The sequence below is a fragment of the Temnothorax nylanderi genome, unplaced genomic scaffold (assembly GCF_030848795.1).
Source record: "Temnothorax nylanderi isolate EJ_2023f unplaced genomic scaffold, tnyl_v1.0 TNYL_tig0039_pilon, whole genome shotgun sequence".
NCBI lineage: Eukaryota > Metazoa > Arthropoda > Insecta > Hymenoptera > Formicidae > Temnothorax > Temnothorax nylanderi.
In genome coordinates, this window is record NW_027249101.1 from 1,003,402 (window position 1) to 1,018,970 (window position 15,569).

Below are 15,569 nucleotides of genomic sequence, written 5' to 3' on the forward strand. Positions count from 1 at the left end.
TTGTTAAGTTTAACAATAACATAATTAAATAGTTTTATATTTAAATGCAGCGTTGGCACGCTCGTAACTAATATAATTATAATTATATTATAAAAATGAAGATGATAAGGGTCAGTACGAGCTGCACGCAAACTTGTTACGTGTTTTTATTATCATCTCTCAACATTATCATTTGAAGAGTAGAAACAAAACAAGTATAATTTTAATGGTTATTGTTTAAGATCTAATTTTAAATAATTTTTACTAAAGACAATACTAGTATTTTAGGACTCAAAAAATATATTTATATAATATGAACGCTTTAACTTCGTTTAGTTTATATATTATGCATTCTTTTAATTTTTAATTTTTATAATTTGTGATTTATAGATCAATTAAAGGTCGTAATTGCATAAGATATATTTAGCTCATTGTAATCTCTGCATAACTGCCTTATGTCTGGTGCGTGTAATTTAGGGGTAATTCGTAACATCTATCAAGATTTTGCGTAACCGTTTTATACTGCGCCGTAGTCGTTCCTTGTCGGAAGTTTCCACTCAAGCAGCACTTCGTGCGAGTTTCGGTTTGTGACATCGCTGTGACATTAGTTGAACTTTGCCATTATAGCCGGCCGACTATCGGACGCGGCGCGACTCGCTAGCTCTAGTGATTAAAATTGGAATTATTCGGGCAACTTTAACATTCATTTGTCAAGTTGCGAGGGTGGATTCCACGAGAAGCGTAATGTAATTGTAACGCGATGCGTGAGCGGATAAAAAGGTCACGATGCACTGTTTCATCGAGTGCGATCCTTGCATGGCAATTCGTCGATTCGCATGAAATGACGAGGCTTTTCACAAATCAAGTTACAGACGAGCAAGGAAAATTCGTATTGCATTTAATCTCACGTAAACTTTGTTTCAATAAAATTTAGATTTAATTATGGTTCTATTATAGAGATGTTTTAGGGAATTTGAGTATATATAATAGACTCGCGGAATAAATGTATTTAAATTAAATCGAAAATCTATTCTCTTCGGTTCTTATTTGTTTGAATACGCGAAGATGGTTAAATCAATTTTTACGAAATTACGTAACGTGTTTTATCGTCTATTTAAGCACGAAAGCATCTATCTTAAAATTTCATATTCGGAAATTTATAATAACATGCTTGTTGTCGATCGCGTAACGTCACGTAATAAGATTTATCTCATAAAGTAACAAAGAAAATGTACCTTAAGAGCATTTTCGTTATACGCGTGGAATACGCAAAGCCTGCTGTATTTTTTTTAACGTGCACTCAACGTTTATCGATCAGTAAGATTGTTATTAGAGAAGAAAATTCGCAATTTACCTAAAATAATTAATCTAAAATAATTAATCTGAACCTTAATTATGTATGGAACTATTTGCTCTTTTAAATATATAAAACACGGTTAAAAGTTTTCCACCCTAACAGTGATCTTATAAATTTGCTTTTCCTTTTTATTCCACGCACGACACTCTCGAAACGATTCCCTGCCATCGTTCACCCTCTTCCTTTTTCCCGTTTCTACCCCTCGGCACAGGAGCTCGGGGGTGAAACTAATTTTACGAGAAGTCGGCCGATCCCTTCGATTCTTTATTAGATTTCCTATGTCGATGTGGTACTCTGTACCGAGTAGAGAGGAATCAGCGAACGAAAAATGTTCAGAGATGATTGCAAAAGTTTTGGAACCTTTTGCTAAACGAGATTATTGTCACTCTCGTGCCAAAAGTGCAAATGCGAAATAACAATTATTTTCACTTAGAATTATCGTAACATTTGCAATCTTTTCTCGATATTCAGATGAAAATCTTACTCTTAATAATTCAAAATAACGTATCAAGATATTAATAATCTGTCTAATATTATCGTAAATATGGAAATACGTGAATTTCTAAAGGTGCACGGAGAGAATTTTCTCTTAAAATTTACCCTGAAATCATGGTAGTTGTGGGACAACATGTACCACCAAGAATTTTATGCGAGCTATTCTGATTAATATCTACCATAATAAAAGATATTAATATCTATTACATTAAAATATAAAATATGTTTGATTAATTTTACTAAAATATATCTAGGAAATTTCAATAATTTTTCAAAATTTACCAATCTGCTTGGTAATTTTTATCATGTTGTTTGTAAAATGTCTTTTGTATATTTTAAAAATTCCTTGGTTGCCAAGTTGTCCTAAGTTTGTAGTGAATTTAAGGGTAAAATAAAACAAAAAATTCTCTCCGTGTGGATAACTTTATATTTGCAATAAAAATATGATCTTTATTTTCAAATTGTTTCGGAATTTATCTAGATTAAGGCGCAGACATTTTTATCCAGCGGACAAGGTATAAGATGAAAGAGAATTTGTATATACGCGCGATAGAAGCATGTGTTGTTCTGCTGTCTATAATAGAAGCAGAAGGGCAAAAAGCACTTTGGAAAACGAGGGAACTATAGGTTCGGCAAATTCGAATTTAGATGAGATAAACGAAAAAGGCGACAACAGGAATACTTATGAAAAGAAGAGGTGTACTGGACAAAGAAAGTGGAGAGATGAAAAGGACAATGGATGGAATAAAAACAGGATCCTCCGCGGATGGTTTGTGCGAGAATCGACGAGAGAGATTTTCGAGCGATATTTATTTTGTTATACTAGAAAGAGAGAACGAGAGAAAGACCCGTACAAAGAGAGAGTATGCACAAATATATGTAAATATATAAAAAGAGAGAGATAGAGAGGAAGATGGGCAGAGGGGAGACTGGGAGTTGAAGGGGTTAGAGGAGGGAGGAAACGAGAGAGAGCAAGGCAGAGGTTGCCGGGTAACAGCGAGGGTGGGATAAGAGTTCCCCGGGGTGCCTAGCAACAGGTTGCTACCCTAAAATTTCGACCACCGGCATCGGCGCGGCGTGCGGGAAGACTATCTACTGCAACCTGCACGCATACGCGACCTACGTATTTTCCCTAAACTTGTTTATGTAAAGCGCGTCGATATACGCCCCTGTGCGCGCTTCGCTTTCGATTTCTCATTATCCGCCATGAAAGCGGTCGTGAGGGAGGAGAACGAAAATAACGAATAAGCTTGTGTTTGCGCGATTTCAGGACTCGTCATTATTTTCTAGTTTTCTTATTGAGTTTGTATAAATAATATAGAATTATATATAGACAAAATAACTATAATATAATTGATATAAAATGCAGAGTAGTTTACGTAATAGTTTACGTAAATAAACTTTTAACAGATGAATAATTAGTTTAATAGCGATAGTTTACATAAATAACTATGAAGAATAAAATAAAATTACATGCGAGATGGCTCTCTCGTGAATGGGAAATTGCAATTATATTTAAATTCGCGAAAAATTGTATAATAAGTGATACATCATCTGTCACTTTTGCATATCGATGTATAAACCGTTTCATAAATTTTTATTGAGTTACGATGACATTGTCTACGCACGTTATTCTCGATGCATTATATAATAACAAGAGAGAATGGGAGAACAACACAACAAACCTGTTCTTGACTTCATATCGACTTTTATTTCATTATGCATTTATGCAGGGAATAAGCGAATGAATGGCTGATGTGTTAGACGAAGGCGATTCGGTGAAACGATGACATAAGCCTGATGGGATTAGTTTAAGAGAGAGAAAGAGAGAAAGAGAGCCAGCGTAAAAACTTTCAATTGATTATTTTCCAGCACGAATGAGAATATCGCAACATTAATGCGTCCATTCGCGTGAAATTTCGCGTTGCGAACGTGTTGAGATGCGTGTAGCGTGCGTGGGTGTGCCCGTAATGGATTGTAATTCTGTTTTGTTCATTCGATAAAGCCCGGACCGGATAATAATTCGTGCGCTCAAATAACCGTGCGAGAACTGACGCGTGTTAACGCCCGCGAATTGTCGACGAATATCTCGCGTCACGATTCAATCCGCGAGGAATCGACATCGACGGAAAATTGCTTTAATCGCCGTGAACGCATTTCACATAGGGGAGAGAGTATTACGCGGACCCGCTGTGTAAAATATAAAATATCCTCGAGACGTGGATTTTCCAATAAATCGATTTTTCTCCAGTATATAAGGATTGTTGTGGTAATTGCCGAAATCACACAACTCTCTTTATTGTCGAAATCTCTCATTTTTCGTTTAATTTTAAGCGACATTTTATTGCGATTTTAATTTGACGCACGCCTACTAAAATATTTTGGTCTTAATCTTGATATCCATCTCGTCGCAAGATTCCGTGGCATTTCACGAAATCATAATTTCGTAGTCTAAGCGCTTTGAGCTGCACCGTCATTTGGAGAACACGCAACGTGTAAACTGTATACCCCCAATATGCTCTTGATCCATGGATATGTACTTATTTAGTGTACGTGCGCCTGCTTAGCATAATACGCTTGGTGAGAAACTTTGTGAAACTCCGCCGTAATAAAGTCCTCGAATTTGATAGTTCAAGGAAACAACTATCATGTAACGCGGATGATTTACCGTACTTTCCGCAACCGAAATGATTTTACTTTGAAATATTTACGACGCTCATCCACAACTCCGTATTTTCATTAAGGCTGATTTTATCGAGCGTCGTTTAATCTTTTATCGTTCCTTAAAGTGTCGGGTTGATATCGATATAAAATTCCGCGAACTTTATTTATCAGAGTATTTATGAAGGACAAACTAATTTATAAAGAGAACGTCTCTCGCATTTATTAAAATGCATGTCGAAATATTACCCGCAGGAAAGTAGCATTCTCTCCGAGGTTTTTCCTTTTGCAGACTTTTTACATTGCACCGAGGTACTAATTGCCACTGAAGTATTACGAATTCTTTGATGACTTTTCTGGTGCGTTTCTATTCATACGGCAGATATTCACGAACCCCTTGCATTTCCGGTTCGCCGAGGGTAGTGAACTCGGCGTGTACGACGATGATTAATCGGATTTCGCAATATCTAGATAGCGGTGGCGCTTTATTTTCCATCATTTCAGCGCGCGCGACGGACGCTTTCAGGAAATGAAGAGAAAAGGTAGAAATGGAAAGGAGAATCCACGTTCATGACATTTGAAAAGCCACGAGGGAGCCAATAGATATACAGGACGCGGCCGCGGATAATTAATAGAATATTTTACGCACGTTGCCGAGAGATGATTCCTTTAACGTTGCTTGATGTGTAACACGAATGAATGGCGTGTAAATCCGTATATCGTACTTAAGACTCGTACCGTGGCATCGATGGTTCGTTCTTTTCTCTTCTTTATATTCGATACGACCGACTTTTTCCCATTGATCCGACGAAGATTAGTCCAGGCATCACCGATACGTTAAGGGAAAAAAAAGGCTATTAATGGCTGTGGCACGCGTGCCAGAAAATAGACGGGCACAAGTGCTCGTTCGCGTGACTGCCGGCCGCCACCGATGCGCCAAGATTAGGCCAGTCAACGTAACCTAATTAACGAAAGAACGCTCCGTTGGAGATTTCTTCCACGCCTCGTTAGTTTATACCTTCGTAAATTTTTCTTTTAACCGAGAGCGGCGATTCCGGCCCGGACAGTTTATCGTTACGTGATTCATGCGTGCCATCGGATTTTAAGTATCATGTTGATTTATGACCGGCGACCCTAATTTCGAAACTGAATACATCAGATAAAATAATTTTTAGTCAGGAACGCTAGGTGCTCGTCACTCTTTTCTATTTTATTTTTGCTTCGATATCGTTTCCGACACATCACTATATACAGAATAAACTGTAACGCGTTCTCTCTTTTTTTTTTCAAGAGGTTGAGTGTAAAAAAATAGAGATCCGAAGATACGTGTCAGCTTCACGTTTTCATTGTACGAATATTATAGTTACAACATTTTTATTTTAATCAGGCTTATAATTCTAATACTTTTTGATTGGTTTTTTAAACAGAACTCAAGTCTGATCGAAATAAAACAGCTATGACGATTAAGCGTAAAAGATAAGGAATCTCTTTTAGAGTACTTTCTTGACTATTTTATCTCGAAGAGAAATTTGATTTCCTATTTTTTAATTGTTTGAATTTATTTACAAAATTTTAAAGAAAAGCGTCAAGAACTTTAGAACTTTTTGGAAGAGTCACTATTAAAAATTGAAAACAAACCTGTGCTAGCACTACGAGGCGTAGCATGATAATCAAGAACTATATTAACATTATATTAGTCTTCAAGTTAGTAATTACAATTTTTTACGTTTGAAATTCAAACTGCGATCGTAGGGATAAAACTTCGCGATCCTTGGGTTTTTATCTCGCAATTATATAAAGTAACTTCTATTTAATTAGTACATTTATACATTTTCCAGGATGTTGGGTGGCGTGGGAGGTCGGCACGTGGCTGCACGTCGGCGTGGCAGCAATCCGCTGGTGCGTGGAAGTGTGGGCCACATCGGTCATGGTGCCACATCTGGGATCGGCGGTGCTGCTGGAAACGCAGCTGATGGCGGCGCGACGCATTTGGATACGGTGCCCCGATATGCCGCCAGGAGACGGAGGGCTGTTACCACCAGCGATCACAAGAGCTGCGCCCTTATACAGACGCGGCTCAAGCTTGGCGATATTATGTGAGTGATCATTCCTCTGTATGTCTTTCTTATTTGATTCCTTAGCTACGAGCAGTTACAACCATGTAGATATCCAGCTTGGAAATCTTACGACATAAAAAGGAGAAAAATGATTTTTTGGCTAAACAACTAAGATCTCTTTTATTGATGCATCGTATGCATCGTATTTGATGGTAATTAATATAGAAACGATAAATTCGGGCGATATGATTTATTCGCAATTTAGTCTTCTTTTATTTGTCGATTATTTTGAGAAAGCATCTACATATATAGTTATAGTAGATTAAAAATAGAATATTATTTATCGTCTACATAAAGTTAAAAATTTTTAAAAAGGCTCTTGAGGCCATTGTTTAAATTATGATGATTGCTTATTAGAATTGTAAATTAGAATTCTGCAATAATGTATTTTTCGATATTAAGACATCACGTCTTAGTAAAAGATAATTTTAGTTTTCACCATCAATAGCTTTTGTGTAAAAATAATAAATAAAATACATATAGGGCTTCAAAATTTATGTAGGTGACAATTAATGCTATTAGCAATCGCGTTTTATTATTTCCTTTTTAACCATAGAACAGTCACCTGGGGTGATTTTTACACTCCAGTGTCGAAAAAATGAAGCTCACGTCACAGTATTTTTAATGTGTTTCTTTTATTTTTTAAATCTTTTTTGGTTTCTCCTTACTTTTTTCAGAAAATATTGAGTAAATCTATATACACATTGTCTTTAAATACTAATAAATTACACCGAGAAAAAAATAATGTTTTATCAACATTAGTCTAATTGGAAATAATCTTGTTAATTCAATAACAGTATTAGTGAAACAGTACTTATTTTATTAAAAGAAATACTTATTTTATTAAAACAAAAGCATGACGTATTGAATTAACAAGATTATTTCCAATTAGACTAATGCTGTTGATACAACATCCATTTTTTCTCCGTAGAACGATGAAAAATATGCAATATGTAATTAATAACAATGATTTTTAATTGGAATGTAAAAGTCACCTCAAGTGACCGTTTATGGAAAAGAAAATGAGGTGACTGTTTCTGGGTTAAGAGGTAACACGAATATGCCAAGAAATCTTACGATATAACTGACTCATTGGGTACAACATATCTCTTATCACTTGAAATTTATTTCTATAGTTTTTATGCTATCGCTATATCCGCGCGTAAACTATTTTACCGACATTGTTTCAACTCCTTTTACCCGACGATGTTATACCGACAAGAGTCAACTATAGATAACGTTGATAAGAGCAGCAACCAACATAAACTGTACTCTGATAAAACAGGACTCGTCGATAGGTATAACGTTTAAATCGAGCTACAACCGTCGGTAATATTTCCTACCCTTGCATGTTCAACCCTTACAAACGTCGGCAAGTAGAACGTTCTTGCCTTGATATTGCACTACCTTAAATGGGTTGCTATCTAAACGATTCACATTAATATCAACTGTCGAATTATTATTACTTACATATTATACAATAAAAAGCGACATTTGATATTAATTTGCTCCTTTTTAAAAAAAATACACGAGTTTTTCGATCTCTTTAAATTTATATCATTAATCAATTATAATAAAATTATAATAAAATTTTGAAAACTGAACTAACTTATTAGATAATTAATTTATTATTAGATTACTATTTTTCTAAAAATAGGAAAATAAAAATATGCAAGAAAGAAATATTAGATGACTTGATACATATAAGTATATATACCTACATGATGTAATCTTAATATATTAATTATAATGCAGTAGTACCTCGATATTACATAGATATTATCGTGATTTTATCAAGCTTTTTGCTCGCTTTTTACGAGAAAAAAACGACCGATTTATCCGCTAAATTATCCGCCAATGATAACCCGAGCCTTCGGTCGCGTCGCGGAGATGGTGCCAGACGAGGAGCCGCGTCTGATCATACCGGGTCATGCACTACTGCGGCCGAATTAAAGTCTAATGTAGCGAGGTGTCTGTACACCCCTCGCGTCGTTCGTCCGTCCGGCTCTACACACTATCGATTAGCCTTCGATTGTTCGGTCGTTACTTTCTATTTCCAGCAACGTGCGCCGTCGTCGGCCGTTCACCAGAGCGAATCTAATTACGATTTCTCTCTCTCTCTCTCCCCTCTCTCTCTCTCTCTCTCTCTCTCTCTCTCTCTCTCTCTCTCTCTCTCTGTCCATTAGCGATTGTTCCTGAGACCAATCATTTTACCGTTTTCCTGCGTTTTCTTTTCAAAACACTTTTTAAATCAATGCACACAGAAAAATATCACTCTACAGCCAAGAAAAGCAATTACTTATTTTATTTTATTTATTTTAAGTAATATGTTTCTTCAATAGAGAATATTATCTTAATAATAGCTTTAAGATATACTTAGCACAAATCTTAGAAAAGCTTATAATTTTGTGCTCAAAACAAGAATTCATTCTTCTTTCAAGAATATTATATACTTCTCTTCAGTAGACTGTATATAGTAAGTAATCCGAATTCTTGTATTAATTAAATATTCTTATTTCAAGTACTAGACTTGCTAATATCTAGAATGTGTTTTGAGTAAATGTGATGCTTGCGATGACTTTATGGTAGATTTGCGGATATATAAACTTATCAAATATTTAGAATATTTAGAATATTTACTTGAGGATAGTATATATTTTTCTGTGTGTGGATGTCTTCTATTTCCGAAACGAGTACGTCGATCTTCTTATACACTTTCATGAATACCAAGTTATTCTTTCATTAAAAATTTAGCAATTCTATCTTTCGGTAAGATTGTCTCTTTTGTTCGAAGTCATAATTTATTTACTCATAATCACGTTTAACGACGTTCTTTTTCCGCCTTTCTCGTTTGTTACTCGATAGTCTAATATCTCTTGTGATATTTATTATTATTATTGTTTCCTAAGATGATATATCCCATTGGAAAAATTGGCATACGCTCACGTAATTGCCAGAAGAATTATCGTATCAACTATTTGACTATAAGTATTCCACTTAAAACTAAATTACCGAATATCGATTTCAATTAATTAATAACGATGTCCAGCTTCAAATTTTATAGATAATATCGTGTAAAAATACCCGTCCCATTTTCAAAATTAATATTTTACATTATTAACGTTTTGAAGTGTGGTATCTGGGCAATTTGGATAATGTCCCAATTTTGGGTGTTATCATTTTTTCGATAAAACCGAATCGGTAAAGCACGAATCGCGACACGACCGGCGATCGTGGCGAGGGTAAGCGTTCTCTCTCTCTCCCCCTCTGTCTCTCTCCCGACTTCTCGCAAAAATAGAATCAATAAAAGGAATCGACGTTAGTGGAAGTAGGTCTGCGCGCTATCCCGCGAGTCAACTCGACAAGGTTTTCGACCTTTGCTATTAAGGGACGTACTTATCCGAGCGCCGCGCCGCCGATCCGAGCACCCTCCTTTATTTATCACGCTCGATTCCACGTTGTCTTCGCGGTCGCCGGCGGATCGATGCCCCGAACCGACGGATTTTATTAACGAGCGCGAATCGATGCTGCTTCGAATGCTCGCGCCTGGCCGCGTATAGAGTGAAATTTGCATAATCTGAGGAGAAGAAAAATATATCAGAGTGCATGCGAACATGTAGACGTTGTACTTAATTATACGTAATATTTATTTTAATATTATTTATTATTATATAATTAATATAATTTTGCTTGATTCAAAAGAATATAAAAATTTGTGACATACTAAAATATAATATATATGTATATATATATATATATATATATATATATATATATATATATATACACATATTTAATCAAACAAGGGAAAACGCCGTAATCGGTCAGGACTGGATCTTGCTTGTCCGAATAATATATATTAATTTTAGAGTGACTTTTTACGTACAATTCTTTGGCCCTTGGCAGACCACGCGCCGTTACTTCCGGACATAACGCAGTCTCAACCAAAGCCAGAACGATACAGTCACACGATTAAATTGATATCAATTTAATCATATTAAAACATACACAAGAAATTCGGATTAAACGATATGATATATCTATATATATATATATACATATACATATAGGATAGGATACTGAGAATATAAAGGAAAATGTTGCGAAAAAATAACACCCCAGCCAGGATTCGAACCCGGACCTCCTCGAAAAAGACGTTCTTCCTTATAACTAATGTTGCGAAAAAATATCACCACATGCCTCAGTGGTCGAATTGGTGAGACGCCCGTCACGGAATGAGGGAGGTCCGGGTTCGAATCCTGGCTGGGGTGTTATTTTTTCGCAACATTTTCCTTTATATTCTCAGTATCCTATCCTATATGTATATGTATATATATATATATAGATATATCATATCGTTTAATCCGAATTTCTTGTGTATGTTTTAATATGATTAAATTGATATCAATTTAATCGTGTGACTGTATCGTTCTGGCTTTGGTTGAGACTGCGTTATGTCCGGAAGTAACGGCGCGTGGTCTGCCAAGGGCCAAAGAATTGTACGTAAAAAGTCACTCTAAAATTAATATATATTATTCGGACAAGCAAGATCCAGTCCTGACCGATTACGGCGTTTTCCCTTGTTTGATTGTATATCTTACACGGTCGTATAATTTCATACTTATTGTATACATATTTATATCAGATTTACTATTACAAAACAAGTAATGCCGGCTGTGAAATGCATTTCTTTATTACTTGTTCCGTTTTATAGATATATAGATGTTTAGAAAGTGAAGTTGATTCAAATCTTATCTTTCGTGACTAGTTCAAAAACATTAGTATGAATTTCAATATTCTAATTTATAGAGCAGCATTGTCCCATTAGTAAGTTCAACATAAATCGTAAATTATTCAAAAGTACTTCTGTAACTTTGTTTAATATTAAATCTTATTAATAAGAACAACAAAACTGACTTTTCTTCATGTTGCAGAAAATAATTTCAATAGTTTATATTTAAGAAAGAAGACTGTTTACGTAGATATGATAATCCTTTTCCGATACTCTTTCAATTCTGAATTTCGTAAGTAACGTATTTAAAAATTATAGAAAGGAGTCTCAAAAGAAAGCAATATTTTTAAGATATCATGAAAGCGGCACAAAACATTTTCTACCCTCTGTGTATATTACATATATTTGCTTACGTTATATCTATATCTACATCGAGCATATTTTATACTGTGTGCCGAGCCGAGTACACTTTTATTAGCGCTCGCATGGTTCGTGGGAGCGGCGGTCCAATCCTACGCATTGCCGGGGTATCCCCCGGCCATGTTAGGCGCATGCAAGAGCCCCAGCCGATACCATCTAACCCTGATCGGTCCTAACCCTGAAACCGGATCTACTCCCGTGCGCTTTCAAACACGCTACTTTTCTCGATTTTTACACCGCTACAGTTCGCGTAATTATGCAGTAGTATACAGGGTGACTGTGAAACAATGTTTGACATTTTTCCAGTTTGAAGAAGCGAACATATGCTTGAGGGAATCTGCCGTGAATTTTCTCTTTTGAAGAAAGTTGCTTTGTAAGATTAAGGCGAAAATAAATAGAAACAATTTATACATAAGTTGAAAATTTTCGCTGGCTTATTCTATCAAATTGGGACGTTACTTTCTAGTTAGTTTTGTAAGGCATTGAAGGATTCTGAAGGGTTTTTATATATTTAGGGCAAAGTTGCTCCTGGAAGTGTGATCTAATCTTATCCTATATTCTTCAAAATTATATGCTGTGATAATATTTTCGCGAGGAGTGCATCAGGACCTTTTTCTTGCACAACAAACTTATTTATATACAGTGTATCTGTCTTTGTATCTGTAACTATCGAACTTAGGCTGTTTCTTGCGGAGATTCTGTATTCGTCTCGTGCGAGCTCTCGATACCGAGGAATCGAGACAGTGGGTTCTTTAAAGATATTCGTAGCGGTTCTAACGATGAACGATTTGTGAAGTCGAACCGATCGACTCGACGACGTGCTCTCGCTTCCTCTTCTCTTTCTCTCTATCTTCTTGCTGGCTTGTGACTTGATCCCTCCTTGTCTCGACGGTGAATCGAGTCGCGGAGTCGAGTCGACTCAGCGCGGTCGTGTGTTTCAGGCTGGCTGCCGGCTGCCGCCGCCGTGAATCAATACCCGCATTGCGCGTGCCACCTCTCTTTCTCTCTCCCTTGCCCAGCCTCTATTACCCTCTGCTCCTCTCTCTTTCTCGCTCTGCTTCTCCCTCGCCCTCAGTTGCTCTTCGTAACTCTCGCGCCTTTTCTCTCTCGCCGTTACCTTTTCTCTCTCTCTCTCTCGCTTACTTTCCTTTACCTTCTCCTGTTTATTTTCTCTCTCATACTTTTTTACTTTCTCTCCTTTTCCCTCATACGCTTTTCTATTTTCTCTCCTTTTCTTTTCATTGCTCTCTCTTTCTCTCTCTCTCTCTTTTTACTTTCTTTCTACTGGTTTCTCCTCTTTATTCTCTATTTCTTCCTCGTTATCGTCCTATCTTTCTTTCCAATACCCGCAATCTTTTTCTATGTTCTCTTCCATGTGGCAACCGGCAGTTTGCTCTATCTCTTTGTCTTCCTTAAGCTCCATCAATTCATTTGTTTTTATATCTCATATTGCGCCTTCTTTATTCTCTCCCAAGCAAGGGGGAGACATGAGACAATCGAGCGGAGAAAGTGATGTATATGGGGATGAAGGATAGAAAGCTTCTAGCTCTCCGAGGATCGGACAATCCCCACGAGACACGCAGGAAAACCGCGGAAAAACACATAGGTATACGTGCGAAAAGTACGCGTCGTTGCCGCCGCCAAGCTGACGTCTTTTCTCAGCGCATTTTCTTCTCGGGAATGTGGAAGTACGAGATGCTTCACACTGAGTCGAATCGCTCGCGGATTTGCCGATCCGCAGTGCAAGTTTCCCAGTCGCGCCCCTTAGAGCCCTCATTTCACGCACGTACGCGCGCACACACACACGCACACGCACACGCACGCACACACACACACACACGCACGCACGCACGCATGCACGCACACAGACTTACATCTTTCTTTCTTGATTATTTTAAGGCGTTTATGGCTAGCTTCGAAAATTTACTGTTGCAGACAGCAGTAGTAAAGGTCTTTATTAGTCAGTCATGGAATGTACATTATTTAGAGCCGGTTGTTCCAACCTGTTGGTAATCTAACTAATAGTTAAATTATATGTCTATCTTTGTTTAATGTAAAGGATAAACAAAGACATATATATGATTTAACTATTAGTTAGTTTACCAAAAGGTTGGAACAACCGATCCTTAATGGTACATCTTTATCGATAATTTCGTATTTTAAACCAAATGTTGCCGTCTGCCTAATTCTACAATTAAAAATTGTAGTATATTATAACATTTATGTATAAATTTTAACTATGCGCGCGCGATAGAAACGCGAGATAAAAGTTTATACCATGATAATTAATACTTATTGCTGAATGCGGTTGTCTGATTCTAAATTACGTTTGCATACCGGCTAAGAATTTTAACCGCGATGTAGAGATATTTTATGCGCTTACCCTCATTCGTTCAAGAATCCTTTTTTTGCGCCAACCTATCGAGGCATTGCCACGCCGTGGCATTGTAGCAAAGGGTTTAATCCGGCGATTAACGTCGGCGCGACGTCTCGGCGACGAGTATCGTTTTTCCTAACTTTAGTCGAGCGATAATTTTTCCTCTTTATAGCGGGAATAAAATGGTAAATATACGGGATAAATACTGAGGTTTACCCATCGTCAAAGTCACCATCGTTGCTGTCGTCGCCGTCGATCGGACGATGTCGTCTCTCTTTCCCAAGGTTTCCTTGTTAACTCACGGGACAGGGTCAGACCTGCGGAAAAATCACGTATGTGGAAATCGGCCCACGTGCCTTCCGTTTTATCGTCTGACGTCACCCATTTTTGAGTTATTCTCAGCGCAGGAGGAAGCCGATGCGCATGGGAAATAATGTGTTGCAGTCTGCCGCTTATGCTTTTTTGATCTTCTATCCGAATTAAGTTCGAAATTGGAAATTAAATATTTTCAACATCGTGTATTCGTTTCTTGAAAAAGAGATTGGAGTTTTGCGCAAGTAGAGAGATATTTTGGAAGATTTCTGACTTCGGTTTTGCGACTATTGATTGTGAACCAAGAATGGTAACATTTTAATTTTTAATAAAAGATAATAATCTTACGAGTTATTTTTATAATAGACATTTTTTTGAATCTTTTTTTGAGAATTTTTTTCATTATTCGATTATTTTATTGTCGTTAACTGAGAAAATCGATTTCTCAAAGAGATAATTTTTATTTTTATTCAATAATTCAAAAGTAATCTTTTGAAATTAAAATAGAGAATGATGCCTATATTATTGAATAACGACTATTTTTTTTTTAAAGAATAATTCATTCATGGAAAGACTGGACTAATGATGCAGTCGCAGTGGTTCTAATTATGCGATAAAGCGTCAAAGACAAATACATGTAACACCTGTTGTTACGCCATTAATGTAAAACGTTTGTGCACGCGTTGAAAAGGCTTGGTTACAGAATTTTCGTTTTTCTAGAAGAATGGAAAATTCAGAAAATTTTTTCTTTTATGATAAAAGGTCAGAGGCTCTTGATAAATCTCTCGAGTTTTACGATTGTCTTTAATTTTAAGTTATAATATCGCTATTAAGCTTAATATTCACTTCTGCTCTTGTTTGGTTATGAGTTTATCAGACTTCACCGAGCTTACAATTATTATCATCCCTTCGAAATTTCTGAAAAGGTCAGAGAACGCGAAAAACTTTACATTAACTAACCTGGAAAACTTGAGGAATTTACGATATAAAAAAGTTGCAGGGGGAAAAAGTTTTTTCAAATAATTAGAGATTATCGCCCGTGGCAGGACTGACTTAGCAGGGCGGTAACTACTAACGGCCCACACGTCACCATGCTGACATTTCCCTGATATTTACGAA

At 36.5% G+C, this 15,569-nt stretch overlaps 1 protein-coding gene across 14 annotated transcripts in view; it reads left to right on the forward strand.

The window, feature by feature from the left end:
- The window catches only part of Cac (calcium voltage-gated channel subunit cacophony), a 179,929-nt gene that overhangs the window by 49,316 nt on the left and 115,044 nt on the right, over positions 1-15,569 (forward strand). For all 14 annotated transcript variants that reach the window (XM_071704211.1, XM_071704198.1, XM_071704213.1 and 11 more), the window contains exon 2: positions 6,331-6,588. In XM_071704211.1, coding sequence (XP_071560312.1) covers positions 6,332-6,588 — 257 coding nt within the window. In that variant the 5' untranslated portion in view covers position 6,331. The remainder of the gene's footprint in view (positions 1-6,330; positions 6,589-15,569) is intronic.